The sequence below is a fragment of the Prionailurus viverrinus genome, chromosome A1 (assembly GCF_022837055.1).
Source record: "Prionailurus viverrinus isolate Anna chromosome A1, UM_Priviv_1.0, whole genome shotgun sequence".
NCBI classification, from domain to species: Eukaryota; Metazoa; Chordata; class Mammalia; order Carnivora; family Felidae; genus Prionailurus; species Prionailurus viverrinus.
In genome coordinates, this window is record NC_062561.1 from 132,674,395 (window position 1) to 132,689,962 (window position 15,568).

At 34.5% G+C, this 15,568-nt stretch overlaps 1 protein-coding gene across 2 annotated transcripts in view; it reads left to right on the forward strand.

The window, feature by feature from the left end:
• The window catches only part of CWC27 (CWC27 spliceosome associated cyclophilin), a 191,420-nt gene that overhangs the window by 9,374 nt on the left and 166,478 nt on the right, over positions 1–15,568 (forward strand). For both annotated transcript variants that reach the window (XM_047872567.1, XM_047872573.1), the window contains exons 3-7: positions 6,083–6,195; positions 8,682–8,825; positions 10,495–10,593; positions 11,230–11,333; positions 13,050–13,119. In XM_047872567.1, coding sequence (XP_047728523.1) covers positions 6,083–6,195; positions 8,682–8,825; positions 10,495–10,593; positions 11,230–11,333; positions 13,050–13,119 — 530 coding nt within the window. The remainder of the gene's footprint in view (positions 1–6,082; positions 6,196–8,681; positions 8,826–10,494; positions 10,594–11,229; positions 11,334–13,049; positions 13,120–15,568) is intronic.

Consider the following 15,568-nt stretch of genomic DNA (forward strand, 5'->3'; position numbering starts at 1 on the left):
ATCAGGGGAAGATTGAAGGTATAAAAATACCCAGAGCCTCCTCCCCCCAAAGAAAGAAAAAGAGAAGGACATCTGTGAAGACCATTATTAATAATTGCTATGGCAGGCAGGAAGGAAATTGAGTCAGACAGGTAGTACAGTCAGAGAATCCTCAAATTACTATCAACAGAGTCGAGAAACACAGTAGACACAGAAAAGTCAGACTTGTTTCTGGAAAGAAGTTTTGAAGACTCAAAAGCTCAAATTTTACAGGGGAAGACTGGAAGTACAAAAACATTAGAAAGAATGAATGGTAATTAACAATCCATGACCAGGTGAATGGAAGAAACAGAAAACATCTGGATATAATATGACAATGAAGAAGAAATAAAGTTCTTAAGTTAGATCATGATGAAACTTAATTGGAACAACAAAAATTATTCCCCTCTATAGAAGAATACGTGGAGAAAGAGAATAGAAAAATCATAAGAAAAATAACTACAGCAATTCTCTTAATTGAACAGGTGAGAGAGAGAATTATTACTGCAAAGGCTAACAAGAAGCCTGACAAGGGTAACTGAAATGAAGATACCCCCAAATAAAGTCAAGTTTTTAAAATATAATTTGGAGAACCTCATTTAATTCACTGATTCTGTTACTTAAGTCATGATATGTCAAGATCTTTCAGCATTCATATCAGTATTTTTTTCAAAAAGGGATGATTTCCAGAATTAAAAAAGAAATAAGTACAAACTTAGGAAGGTGGAGCCAGATATGGCTCCCAACTAAAATGCTGTTCATAGCGGAAGTTCTTAGTCTTTTTTTTTCCCCCAGCTTTATTGAGGTATTATAGACAAATAAAAATTGTATATATTTAGGTTGTACATGATTTTTTAAAAGGTGTACAAGTGTGTACTATACATATACACTGAAATGATTATCACAATCAAGTTAAGTAATGTATCCGTCACCTCACAGTTACGAGTGTGTGTGTGTGTGTGTGTGTGTGTGTGTGTGTGTGTAGTGAGAACACTTGAGATCTTTTTTCTTAGCAAACTGCAAGTATACAATACAGTATTATTAACTATACTCACCATGTTGTACATTGAATCCCCAGAAGTTATTCATTTTATATTTGAAAATTTATACCTTTTGACCAACATATCCCGATTTCTCCCACCTGCCAGCACCTGGCAACCACCATTTTACTCTCCAGTTCTAAGAGTTTAACTTTTTTAGACTCCACATACAGAATTTGTCATTCTGGTGTCTGGGGGATGTCTTTAGTGTTTATAGAAATGAAAGATCTAGAATTACACAGCCTTACTCTTGCATTTCAGGCTTTGTGGAGTAGTTAGGTGAATATTTAAAGGTGAGTGAAATTTTTAAAAATAGGTTAAAAAAGAAGGAAAGGGAAGCTTGTTGCTTTTGATAGTTTTGTTGGTTCCTCTGAAGTATGAGGAAGGAGTAAAATTTTAGGTTGGCAAAACAAAGTGGGAAGCAGAAAGAGAAGTAGTTAAGAAAATCAAATTTTTTATGCTTTATGTAACTATTAATTTCTTTATTTCTATTTTACCTCAGATTTACTCTTTAAGATCTATTCTTGGGGTGTTTGAGTGGCTCCGTTGGTTGAGCATCTGACTCTTGATTTCAGTTTGGGTCATGATCCCAGGGTCATGGATTGAGCCCCACATTGGGTTCCAGGCTCCAAGCAGAGCTTGCTTGAGATTCTTCTCTTTCCTTCGGCCTTTCTTCTCCACTTGTGCTTTCTCTCTCTCTCTCTCTCTCTCTCTCTCTCTCTCTCTCTAAAATAATAATTTAAAAAAAGTTAAAAAAAGGTCTATTCTTTATCAGTTATCTTTACCCCCTACCTCCTATTCTTTAGAAGTGACCAACATAAGTATAAATTAAGAGGTTAAAAGAAATATCTTTATAAAACTAAAATATTTGTTTAAAAAAATCCTAAGAGGCCAAAATAAACAGGGCAGACAGGAAACAAAAGGAGTTATAAATAAAAAGTTATTAATGATAATGTTCATAAAATTAAACACAAACACCAGATTCTAGAAAAATACACATAAATCACTTAAAAGTGCAAATGTAAATTTCTATATGGTACTCGGCAGAAATATAATTAGATAAAGTGTACCATGATACGCATACATTGTACAGCCAGAAATAAAAACTATAATGGCAAATACGGGAACCACAGAGGCCAAATAGGAACTTTATTTCATATTTAAGATACATGAAAATGTCTTTCTTCAATAGTGGAGAAAATTTAGGAAGATATTACCAGACGTAATGAAATGAGAAAATCACTTTCTTCACAACACTTATGGAAATGATACATAAAAACATTTAAGAAGAAAGTCAAATAAACATTATTGCATGCCACAAAATCTATTATAGTACATAGTAAACTATAAAGACAACCATAAATGCATTGTCAGCAGTGATATGAATAAGTTACATGGAAATAGAAATGATGGATATGGAGATTTTGTAGAATTTTGAAATTTTAGCCATGGTAGATTATAAAATTATGGTGTAGAGTAATTATAGAAAATTCCTACTCAGTATATATGGTATTATAATTTCATTCATCCAACAGGAATATAATTAGGAATATAAAAAGGAAAAGCTTAAAGTAAAAAGCCAATTATCACTAAAAGATTTAATAGGAAAAAGGAGTAAGATGGGTTATTTTAAAATTGGAAAGCACAAATAATAAAGATCTCTTTCATATCCCCCTTCCCTCACATCTAATAGATTTCTGAGTCTTATTCTAGAGAATTCTTAAGTATGTGCCTCTCAGTAGAAGTCACAGTCATGGTTTACTCTTGGGACAATAGTTGCTCCCTGTCCCTCCAGCCTTGTCACTTCCTTCTAGTCCATTCTCTATACTGGGAGTTTGATATTTTGAAAAAGCAGATCTGATAAAAAAAAAAAAAAAAGTTGATTGGTTGCATATTATGGACCTAAAGGATTATTATCATTTTCTGATGTAGACTGGGGCATGTTGCATATTTAAACGAAATAGAATTTAAACGAAAATATTAAAGTTTGACCTCACATTTGTGTTGAACTTGAAAGTTTATAGATTGCCTCCACATTATCTTATTTAATCTTCAGAACACAATGGATTAATTTATAATATTAATTTTATAATGAGAAAATTATGTGTACAGCATGTGGGGGATAGTTAATAATGCTGTATTGCATATTTGGAAGTTGCCGAGAAAGTAGATCTTAAAAGTTCTCATTGCAAGAAAAAGGAATTTGTTACTATGTGAGGTGATGGATGTTAACTATAAGACTTATTATGGTGATTATTTCACAATATATGCAAATAGTGAATCATTATGTTGTCCACCTGAAACCAATGTGATGTTAAATGTCAATTGTATCCCAGTGATTTAAACAGAGGGAAAAAAAAGAGGGGCATCTGTGTGGCTCTCAGTCAGTTAAGCATGCTACTGTTGGTTTTGGTTTAGGCTCAGGTCGTGATCTCACAATTCTGTGAGTTTGATCCTAGAGTTGGGCTTTGCGCTAGCTGTGCAGAGGCTCTTTGGGATTCTTTCTCTCTCCTTCTCCCTGCCCCTTCCCCACTTGCATTATTTCTGTTTCTCTCGAAATAAATATAAAAAAATAAAAAGAGGGGAAAAAATAAATGGAGTTTAAGCTAGCAGCTAGCAAAAGCCAAGACTCAGAACTCCTCCTGCATGCTGCATACAGGATTAACCTGAATAAATGGTTTACTTAAGGGTATAGGAGAGATACTTTTAGACCTCTTAGTTTTTAGTTTCTATTTGTAACCAAGGAGCACTTGTTTGCACTGGAGACCTCTTGTGCACACAGCCCAACAACTTCACTGGGAGAAGGGTTTGAAAAAATCAGTTGTTTCTCCTGTCTACTTCTTCCTATCTATCCTCTATACTGGATACAGTTGTTAGATTACATATTAGATTTTTAAAATATGGATTTAAAATTTTTTTTTTCAACGTTTATTTATTTCTGGGACAGAGAGAGACAGAGCATGAACGGGGGAGGGGCAGAGAGAGAGGGACACACAGAATCGGAAACAGGCTCCAGGCTCTGAGCCATCAGCCCAGAGCCTGACGCGGGGCTCGAACTTACGGACTGCGAGATCATGACCTGGCTGAAGTCGGACGCTTAACCGACTGCGCCACCCAGGCGCCCCTAAAATATGGATTTTATATCCAGTTATATCTTGCGAATGTAAATAATTATGAGGGTGCCTGCAAGCCACTATATTACAGTACTTTATGAATTATGATAAACCACATTCTTGTTTTGACTTATGAAGTGTCACTGAGTATCTATGTAATAGGTACCTCATGAATTCTATCAGTAATTTTTCAGTACATTGCCTGGCCCACGGTAGGCACTTGATTTGTATTTGTCATTATATGACTTAGGCTGTGTTCAGGTGCAAGTAGGAAAAGACTCCTTTCAATGTTATTTACATAATAAAGACATTCATAATCCTGTACCACGACACGAAAACTGATGTCAGGCAGTTCTGCAGGCTCAGCGAAGCTTTCAGGAAATTCTGCTTTTCCCATCTTTCTCTTTGCGAGCCTCAGTGTGTGACTGAGCTAGGCCTACACTCAGTAATTGACTCCACCTCAGTCTAGTCTGTTGCTAGTTGGGTTTTGTTTGTTTGATTTAACAACAATAATAGAGTCTGTTTATTCAGCACTTACTTCAGGGCTACACCTATATTCTACATAAATTTTCCTCTTGTACTCACCTGATTAGTTCATATAAGTTCAAAACTACTTTGGGTGAGATAAAAATAATTTTTTTTTCCTTTCATTCAGGGATCTTTTATAAAAGAGGTGAAATGTACATAATATGAAAGTAATCATTTCAAAGACAATTCAATGATATTTAGTATATTTGCTATGTTACACAACCAGCACCTCTGTCTAGTTCCAAAACAGTTTTATTATCCCAAAAGAAAACTACTCATTAAGCAATCACTTCCACTTCTCCCCTCTCTCCTCCCCTGACAACCACCAATCTGTTTTCCATCTCTATGGATTTACCTATTCTGGATGTTTCATATAAATGGAATCATATAATATATGACTTTTTGTGTGTGGCTTCTTTCACATAGCATAGTTTTGAGTTTCATCTATGTTGTAGTGCATATCGGTATTTCATTCCCTTCCACTGTATGTAAATACCTCATCTTGTTTATTCATTCACTCATTGATGGACATCTGGATTGTTTCTTCCTTTTGCAGTTGCGAACGGCACTGCTGTGAACATTCATATACAAGTATTTGTTTAGTGCCTGTTTTCAGTTTGGGGGGTGGATGTATTCATAGAAGTAAGATTGATGGATAATTCTGTGTTTAAATTTTGTAGAGCCATCAAACTTTTCCACAGTGCCTGTATCATTTTACAACCCAACACGCAATGTACAAGGCTCCAGTTTCACCACCTCCTCACTAACACTTGCTATTTTCCTTTCCTTTGGATGATAGCCATCCTAGTGGGTGTGATGTGGTATTCATTGTGGTTTTGATTAGCATTTCCCTAATGACTGATGATATTGAGAATCTTTTCTTATTCATATTGTCCATTGTTGCTACTTCTTAATATAAACTCCCTGATTCAGTCAAACCCTAATTTTTGCCATTTTGCTCTCAACAACTTCTTTGCTCATGATTTACCTCACTGAGATGCCATGCTTCTCCCACATGCAACTTCTTTTCCTTGGTGAAGTCTCCCTCGTGATTTTAGGTTCCCGATAATAAGTACTATTAGGAGATCATATGTGATCTCTCTTGTATATTAAAAGCTTCCAAATAATATATTTATGTATAAACTGTAATGCAATTTGAGAGACTCCTGGAAATAAATACAACACAACAACAGTCATGCTTTTTTGTAGAAATTGTGCTGTTTTGAGTAGGCATTTTATAATAAGTAGGGAAGAAAAGGTTTGGGTTTAGGAGCCTATTTAGCATTCTGGGGGGGGGGGAGATCTTGTGACTTTAATTATATTAACTCTGATAGCTATATACTTCACTTTAGACTTTGCTAAATTATTTTAAATTTCTTTCAGCATATTATGACAACACCATTTTTCATAGAGTTGTACCTGGTTTCATAGTCCAAGGGGGAGATCCTACTGGCACAGGGACTGGTGGAGAATCTATCTATGGAGCCCCATTCAAGGTGAGACTGAATTTTTATTGTTACTTATTTGCAAATCAATTTGGATTCCTTAATTGAAAATCACTGTGCCCCTGGTGAAAAAACTACATTTCACATTACTGCACAAAATCTGGTATTTATCACATGTTTGGGATTATAAGGGATAAGAGCAGCACTTACCCTATCAAGCATTCTTTCAGAGTTGTCTTATTGCTAATTTTTTGCTAGATTGAATTCAGGTAGAGCTAATGGTGGTAGTGAGGAAAATGCGAGTCAGAAAAAAAGACTACATGACATAATTCTTGATAGCTGACTGTATCTGATATCTACAACTCTGTAAATGTAAAAAGGTTTTAGAACATTTCATATGCCATTTTATTTTAAAATATTTTTTTTAATACTGTATGGAATTTATATTAATCTGCTTGGACTGTTACAACAAAATACCACTGACAGGGTGACTTAAACAACAGGAATTTGTTTGTCACAGTTCTGGAGGCTAGGAAGTACGGATCAGCTTGCTGGCATTCAATTTCTGGGGAAGGTTCTCTTCCTGGCTTGTCAACGGCTGCCTGCTTGCTGTGTCTTTACATGGTAGAGAGAGTGAGCTCTGGTGTCTCTTCCTCTTTTTATAAGGACATCACCGCTATTGGATTAGGGCTTCACACTTATGACATCATTTATCCTTTATTATCCCTTCATAGGCCCTGTCTCTAATACAGTCACACTGCGGGTTACAGCTTCAACCTATGAATTCTGGGGAGACACAATTTGGTCCAATGCAGAATTCATTCTTAATTGTGCACAGTAGACCCCTGTAGTGGAAAATGCATTACACAACAGGAAATCACAAAGGGACAGAAGAAAGAATTAACATAAAAAGTGTTAGAAAACAGTATATTAATCAAAAATAGGTCAGTGATGGGGCACTTGGGTGGCTCAGTCTGTTAAGCATCTGACTTTGGCTCAGGTCATGATCTTATGGCTCAGCTTGTGAGTTCTGAGCCCCGCAGCAGGCAGGCTCTGTGCTGACAGCTCAGACCCTGGAGCCTGCTTCAGATTCCGTGTCTCCATCTCTCTCTCTGTGCCCCTCCCCTGCTTGTGCATGTGCGTGCGCGCTCTCTCTCTCTCAGAAATGAATAAACATTTTAAAAAATTAAAAAAAGAATAGGTGAGTGATTTGTTAACTGCCAACACAGAACTAAAAAGAAAAAAAATAGTTAATGTCCTAGTTAAGGTATTAAAATCACAGAGGGTTCAAGTAAACACTAAATGTTGTTTTTTTATCTGATGGTGCTAATATCATGTTCTTTGAATGAGTAAACATCATTAGTTCTTAAAGTGAGAGAATTTTTGAAGACATCATGTTTTTACCAATGAGATAGAGGGTCTGGAGTTTCTTTTAATTTTTTACTGGGTCACTGTGTGATTCTTGAGAACAACACTTGACCTGTTTGCTTTAATTTCCAGATGATAATGGCCTTAGAAAATGAGGAATGGTTATAATAAAAAAGTCTCAAATGTCACTATAAAACTATTTTGTATTTTACCAAATTGAGATGTCTCCGGATTTTGGAGCTTCCATCTAGTAGGAAGCATTCCTTTATTCTGTTATTCAGTGTAACAGAATAGCTCTTTTTGACAATTTCCTTCTAAATTGAGATTTTTGCCTATTATGTCCAGGTAATATGGTTACCTTGTTAAGTTTTTCAGTTAGGTCATTTTTCACGGGGTATACAGAGTTAGGACTCTTTGAGTTCAAATCTTTGACAATTATTTATTAAGGAAAAATAACTTTCTTTCTGAAAAGCATTGATTACATAACATGGCTATATTATAAATGAGTCTGGCATCAGGCCTGGAATGAAATTCTGTTAACGGAGAGACTAATGTAGGTTATGGAGCCCTCCCATAGCAAGAAATTCACCTTAGAAAGGCTTGCTCTTGCTCTTTGGAAAACTGGCAAATGGGACCAGTGCTTGTTCAGAAAAGATTTAACAAAGACCTGTAAAAAACAGAGTAAAACAATTTATAGTAGTTTCCTTGAATTAAAAACCAAGAAGAAAGCAATTTTTTCATGACCTTTAGGACAGAGTGGGGAAGGGCAGTAGTTGAAGACTCTGCCGTGATTCAAAGGTAGGTTTTTTTGGAGAAAAAAATAGAAGGTTCTAAAAAGTTAGATTACTTTGAGGGATGTGAAGAATAGGGGAATGAGTTTGAAATCACTTACCCTTTGAGTGTCTTCTTCTGTGTAAATATGGGCAGCTTTCCCATAAAATAGGCTAAATTTGTGGTTGTGTATATTTAGAAGATACTTCTAGGCTAGTGAAGTCAAGTTTAATAGCATCGAGGGAATAAATACTGGATTTGCTTATACTTGAAAATCAGTTAAATAAAACTTTAACATTTTTGATTAGAAGTTGTATAGAACCTTGTTTACTGACTATGAAGGTCCTTATAACTGAGATCATTCACTAAACTTTTTTTTTTTTTTTTTAATGCTTCAGGATGAATTCCACTCACGGTTACGTTTTAATCGGAGAGGGCTGGTTGCCATGGCAAATGCTGGTCCTCATGATAATGGCAGCCAATTCTTCTTTACACTGGGTCGAGCAGATGAACTTAACAATAAGCACACCATTTTTGGAAAGGTTTGTGTCCAGTTATCTTCAGCTTCTATGATACATATGGCCAACTTATCTAGGAGTTGCCCTCATAAAAGTATTCCCTGGGTTATTTTTTTATTATTTCTAAAAATGGTGGAATATATCCCTTTTATAGTGAACTATGAAGGACCATCTGAACTTTATGTGTGTATGTTTCAAATAAGTCATTGATTATAACTTTAAAATTTTCCTTTTTCTAAAACATACTGATGGTATTAGCTACTGCATCACTCAGCTAATATTATTTCTACATTCTTAGAAACCTAGGCATTATCTAGGTAACAAGATTTAGTAGTTTTAAGTTTTCCTTAAAGTTTAAAGTGGAAATTATGTTAACATTAAAACTTCTTACCTGAAATACTACTTTGAATAGGAGCTATTTAATCCTGCTCACGTTTAGCATCATATGAGGGAATATCATTTCCGTAGAATTTTGAACCGTTTTGTTTAAAGGAGGATTCTGACCGTTTTGTTTTCTCACTTTCTCTTCTAATTCCCACATTCCCACATGTGTTAAGTCTTAGGCATGTTACACATCCCTAGTGTATCAGCTCCCTCTGCTGGTTCAGTAGGAATGGTTTCCCCACAGCCTAGATGAAACTGGATTTTCTGATGATGAAGAGGAACAAACAAACTGAGCACAACTGGAAAACTGGTATTGCTTTAAAACTCCTGAGAAATGTTGAATCTAAGGACTCATGCTGAAAACATGTAGTACAATATTGTTGCTTAAAACTTAACAACGTAGGTTAAGAAATAAGCATTGGCACATTTGAACCACTCCAGCACAGGTTATCTGATGTTCAACGATTTCCCTTCCTGTTATTAAAAAAAAAAAAGTAACAGCATATAATAAAATGAGATTTAGGTTGTCATTGTGAACCACTTTTTACAATTGCTATTATATACCTTTCGCACTGGAGACAAAGTATAGCTTAGTGATGAGAATTCAGAAAGGCCAACACTGTCACTGTGTAACTTCTTTGAATCTCAATGTTCTTCTCTAGATAAGGAGTATAAGGACCTGTATTTAGGATGTTTATGAGGATTAAACAAGATAATATCTGTAAAGCACTTCCACGTGTTCTTATTTGCTTGTTCTGCCCAATTCTAAAATCTAAATTTATTATTTTTTTTAATGAAAAGTTGTCATTCAGTAGGAGGTTACCTGGCATTATATTTTTATTTTTAATGAAAACTGATATTATATATATATATTGGAAATTTCATAAAAATGTTATCAAGGGATTGAACTCCATTTCTCCTTTTCCCCCTTAAGATTAAGATGAAATTGCTTTATTTGCATTATTACTACATATGCTCCTATATAAAAATATGAAATTTCCTTTTAGTTATTGAAAAAAATATTTTCAGAAGTCTTCCTTTATTTCAAAGATGAATATAGGGGCGCCTGGGTGGCTCAGTTGGTTAAACTCCAACTTTGGCTCAGGTCATGATCTCGCGGTACGTGGGCTCGAGCCCCACGTTGGGGTCTGTGCTGACAGCTCAAAGCCTGGAGCTTGCTTCCGGTTCTGTGTCTCCCTTTCTCTCTGCCCCTCCCCCACTCACGCTCTGTCCTCTCTGTCTCTCAAAAATAAATAAACGTTAAGAAAAATTCAAAGAATAATTATAATAGTTTGCAGTTTTCTTACAGGTTACAGGGGATACAGTATATAACATGCTACGGCTAACAGAAGTAGACGTTGATGAGGAAGAAAGACCACGCAATCCACATAAAATAAGGAGTTGTGAGGTAGGAGCATGATTTCTAAGATACAGTGCTTAATTGATCATTTAAAAGAAACTGATTATTAGTATTTTAAACTAATGGATGGAGGCTTTATACTAAATCAATAGTACAACTCAGATTTTGTCTGTGTAATTTAGGTGCAATTTCTGATTAAGAATTTTTTTTTTTTTTAATTAAAGGTTTGACTTCAAGGATGAGACTTTAGCTGATAATCCAATGCATGAAAAGCTTGATTTACAGTGGAAAGTTAGAGGAATTAGACTTATTTAGCTGAATGAAGTCACTTCCTAAGTAATTTAAGAGTGATCCTTCATTGAGGAAGCAAGGTCCTTAAGAGCATTTGCTTTGGGGTCAAAACCCTTGAGTTTGTCTTCCTTACTAGATATTAAGGTTTCTTGAATATTTTTCCTCTTTATAAAATAAGGATAAAATACACTCTACTTAATTGCACATAAGATTATTGAGAGAATACAATGAGACCATGTAAGTGGAAGCACTTTATGTAGTATATATATTAGACTTATAATAGTTATGTGAGCAAAAAATATAAATGCTAATGTCAACATAATTAAATATTGGTCTTAATTTTTTGTGAAGTTTTAAAAAATGGAATAATGTTTTCAAAATATTTTTTCATAGGTTTTGTTTAATCCTTTTGATGACATCATTCCCAGAGAAATAAAAAAGCCAAAAAAAGAGAAACCAGAGGAGGAAGTAAAGAAATTGAAGCCCAAAGGCACAAAGTAATCATAATAGAAACATTTTTCTTCAGATTGAAAAGCTGAAGAATTCATTTAATTCATTTTATTTCCTTTTGTAACAACTGTCTACAGTGAAGGGGGAGGCCAGTGTGGGCCAGGAAGATATCTGAATTATGCGGTTTTTCCTAAAAATTCATTTCTTATACTTAAAAACTGTATATAACTTGAACTTAATCTGAAGAAGTATTGTGTCAGCTGTCTGTATGAAATCTGTATTAATAAACAGATAAATATTTATGATCACTATAGCAATTATTTATATAAATGAGTTGAGAATTTTTGGTTTTTTTACTAATTTTTCAATTAATATATGCTCAGTATAAAGAACTTGGAAAGTAAAGTATGAATGATATAATGACTGCATGGTTACATAATTTTTCGCTCCTGTGTTGGAGTAAATAAGTTTCAGTATTTTGTCAACAGTATTTTTCACATTATTAGTTTTGTCTATTTTATAAAAATAGATATCAGAGAGTCAGATCTCAGCTTGATCTTTTAGTGATTTCCAGCGTCCATATTAGTTATTTTATTTTATTCCTAAGTGATAGATTCAGACAGTTCTAAGTGTAATCCTGCCTCAGTTTATAAGAAGCAAAGTGTGTTAATATTTTTGAGCCCCAGTTTCCCCATCTTGTAAAATGGAGATTATAATTACAACATCTGGTTGTTATGAAGATAAAACAAAAAGAGGAATTTGAAAACACCCAGTGGTATGGGTATTCAATACATATTTGTTTCTTTTTGTGACATCCTACAATATAAGTTAAGTCACTTTTATAAACTGTCAAATATGAGCCACTTTAATAAGCAGTTGATGTCTTGTGGCAAAATAAATTCTTATATAGCTATATATTTGCTCTCCTATTTTTTGATTCATTTATTTTGACTAGTTTATCTCTGAGTGAAAGGTCACTGTCACCATATCCAGATACAGTATTTCATCACTATTATTTATCTTGGCAACAAGCCTGAAAGCTATGTGTTTTTGTTTTTTGTTTGTTTTTAGTTCATAGCAAATATCTTAGGGATGATTTGGTAGTCATTGATTGCATCTAGGTTTTGAAAGAAAATTCCTCTTTGTTGCCAAATCTTTTATTTTTCCAATACTTGAGAGAGAGTTTTAATAACTTATTATTTATCTTCCTTGAGATGTCTTTAATTTGAAGCCTCAGAGAAGACAGTTTCTTCTTCCCCATGGGCTCTTTTTTGTTAAGATTATTGCTTATATTTTTTTTATTTGACAATTTTGCATAACTTTTATCAGTTTTTAAATTTTGAGACCTATTTTGGAAGATGCTAGATTAATTGCTTCCCATTTGTAGTGCTCTTGGGGCTATATATTTATTAGTTTTTCAGAAATCTCCATTTTGTTAACCAATATTTATATATATAAAAAAGCTTAATTATTTCTGTCATGCTTGACTTAGTATACTTAATGGTCGTGCTCAGGATGGATTTTAGTCATTAGTTTCATCTAATATGTGAAGTATCTATGGTCTGAAGCCAATGCCTTAACATTATGCTGAAAATACAGATCCTTAGTAGATTTCTGCTGAATCCTAAGTCATATTACATACTGCTGAATGGTCAAAATGTGTTTCTTCTTGTATATTCTATTCTATTACTTTGAAAATGCAATAAGTTTTGTTTAATTTTTTCTTAATTTTCTTTTTTCCTTTCTTTTTTTTTTTTGATAAGAAATTTTAGTTTACTTTCATTTGGAGAGGAAGCTGAAGAAGAAGAGGAGGAAGTAAATCGAGTTAGTCAGGTACAACGCTAAGTTGCCCTTTGTTCTGAATTATAAAAGGTATTTTTGTATCTCCTGCTACATGTGGCACAGCATGTTTTTCATAGTACACAGTCAGGAAGCGTTTGTCGAACTGATTTGTAAAATGACCTGTTGTTAGTAATATTTACAACTCCTGAGATGATATGCCCTCTTAAAATTATAATTTCGTGGGGTTTTTTAACTTGGCTTTTTTTTTTTTAATCAGTCAGAACTAGAGTTAAAGAATGACTCAACTTTATGATTCAGATTTTAATTGCTATTTAAATGATTTGCTAGATGATAATGATTATGATCATTGTTATAATAAATAGTGACAGACCAAGGTCTTACATTCATTTTAATATTATCTATCTATATATTATTAATGTCATTAATTCTCATCACAGCCCTTTAAGATACATATTATCATTATCCCCATTTCACCCATAAATAAATTAAGGTATAGATAGATTATAATTTGCTCAGTCACACAACTAGTAAGTAGCTAGAGCTGGGATTTGAACCTATGTCTGCCTCAGTATAAGATACATGTATTTGGATTATATATTGCCTCCTGGCCTTTGACCCTACCAGTGCTTCCATTAGGCCTGTAAGTATCATTTTCCTGAATATCACTTTTATCACAGTATACATTGTGAACACCTATGGTGCCTTGCCATTATTTAGAGCAGTGAATCTGTTAAATATACTCCAAGAAAATCATCCTCAAGGGTTTGTACTCCCAAAGATTCTGGTATGTCTTCCCACGGATGATGAAGAAATTATGGAAATTTATTTAGAGAATCAAATTGGGGAGGGATGGGAAGGATGGAAGGAAGGGGAGGGAGGAAGGACTGCCTTTGATACAGCAGTTTGGTACATTATAATAATAGTGGAGGGTTGAAATGCAGAGTTTTTAAAAAGTGGACAATTCCTGTTCTTACATCTGTTTGTAAAGAAAGCCATAATGCCTTTAAACCACTCTTCTGTAAATAGATTACCTTTTTGCAGTGTTTAAAAAGAAAGAAAGAAGATTAGTGAACACGGAGACCTAAAGGATTAGGTTCAAAGTTTTATCATAGTAATTAAAATTCCATAACTTAGCACTGCCTTATTTGCTTAGAAATAGTTACCTATTTCTAACCAACAGTAATGACAGCATTGATTTAAAAAGCACATTATTTTTACCCTTGTTTTTAATTCTTTATCCATATACTTCCCTCATCACTTTAGATCCTCTCCCCTTTCTCTCTGCCCCTCCACTGCTCATGCTCACACACACCTCTCTCTCTCAAAGATAAATAAACATCAAAAAAAAAATTAAAAAAAGAGAAATGTTCTGGTCATAATTTTTGTCTTGCTGTCTTCAGTGTCCTTGAGTGATATGTTTGATACCATGGATTCAGCTACCACCTGTATGCTAATAATTCTGAACTCTAGGAACAGAGCCCAATATTATTTCTGGGCTATTATCCCACATTCTTGATTTTTTCTCTAGGAAACATCTCTACTTCAGGTGTCAAAGTTAAATACATCTTTATATGAAAACCTCCTTTCTTTAGGCCTGTTCAGTATCATTGATCACTCTGGCACCCCAGTATGTCTGAAGTTATCTTCTTTAGATGTCAGAGCACTAGTTTTGCATTATTCATGATTCAAATTTGTGCCTTATTAAAATGAAAGATATACTTCATGTCATGATCCTGTGGGTATATTTGTAAATGGACAAAACCACAAATGTCAGATCTGGAAGTTGCCAGGAGTCCCTTTCACTGATGTTTTCTGAAGATGTCAAGTTTCCTTACATACCCATGCCTTCCCCACAATACCCCCACTCCTGTTTCTCCTTTTGTCTGGAGTGTCTTCTCCATCATTTGACTCCACTAGATTTAGCTCCACTATAAATAAATATTTATTTTATGTAATCTCTAAAATGGCCATGTGATATAGATATTATTCCTATTTAAGCGAAGAAATCAGTACTCAGAAAGGCTAGGTCACTGTGCAAGACCAATGTAATTAAGAGGTAGTAAAATCAGAGTTTTGGTCTTAGATTTCTATAGCCATTTAAGTCTCAATTACAATTCAAGTGCTCAGAAGCTGCCTCCTCCCAGCCGAAGCCATCTAGAAGGCCGATGGGAAATTGCATTGGTGGCACAGCATTCTGGGGTGGAAGGCAGCTCAGTGCAGCTGGCCCCCTGCTGTTGCCTAACTCCCACAGGGTCCTGGACATCAGGCTGAGCCAGGGACAGAGCCAGGGTAGGAGAAAGGAGCTCTTCTATCATTCTTTTTGTCAAATTAAATTTCTAGTCTGAAGTAAGTTTTGTTCAGTAAGTTTAGGATTGACTTTACTAGGAAATTAGTTTGAATTTTTTCTATTTGTAACAACAGTATGTGTTACATGTTTAAAGCATATCTTCTGCTGCTGCTGCTTACTATTATTGTACAA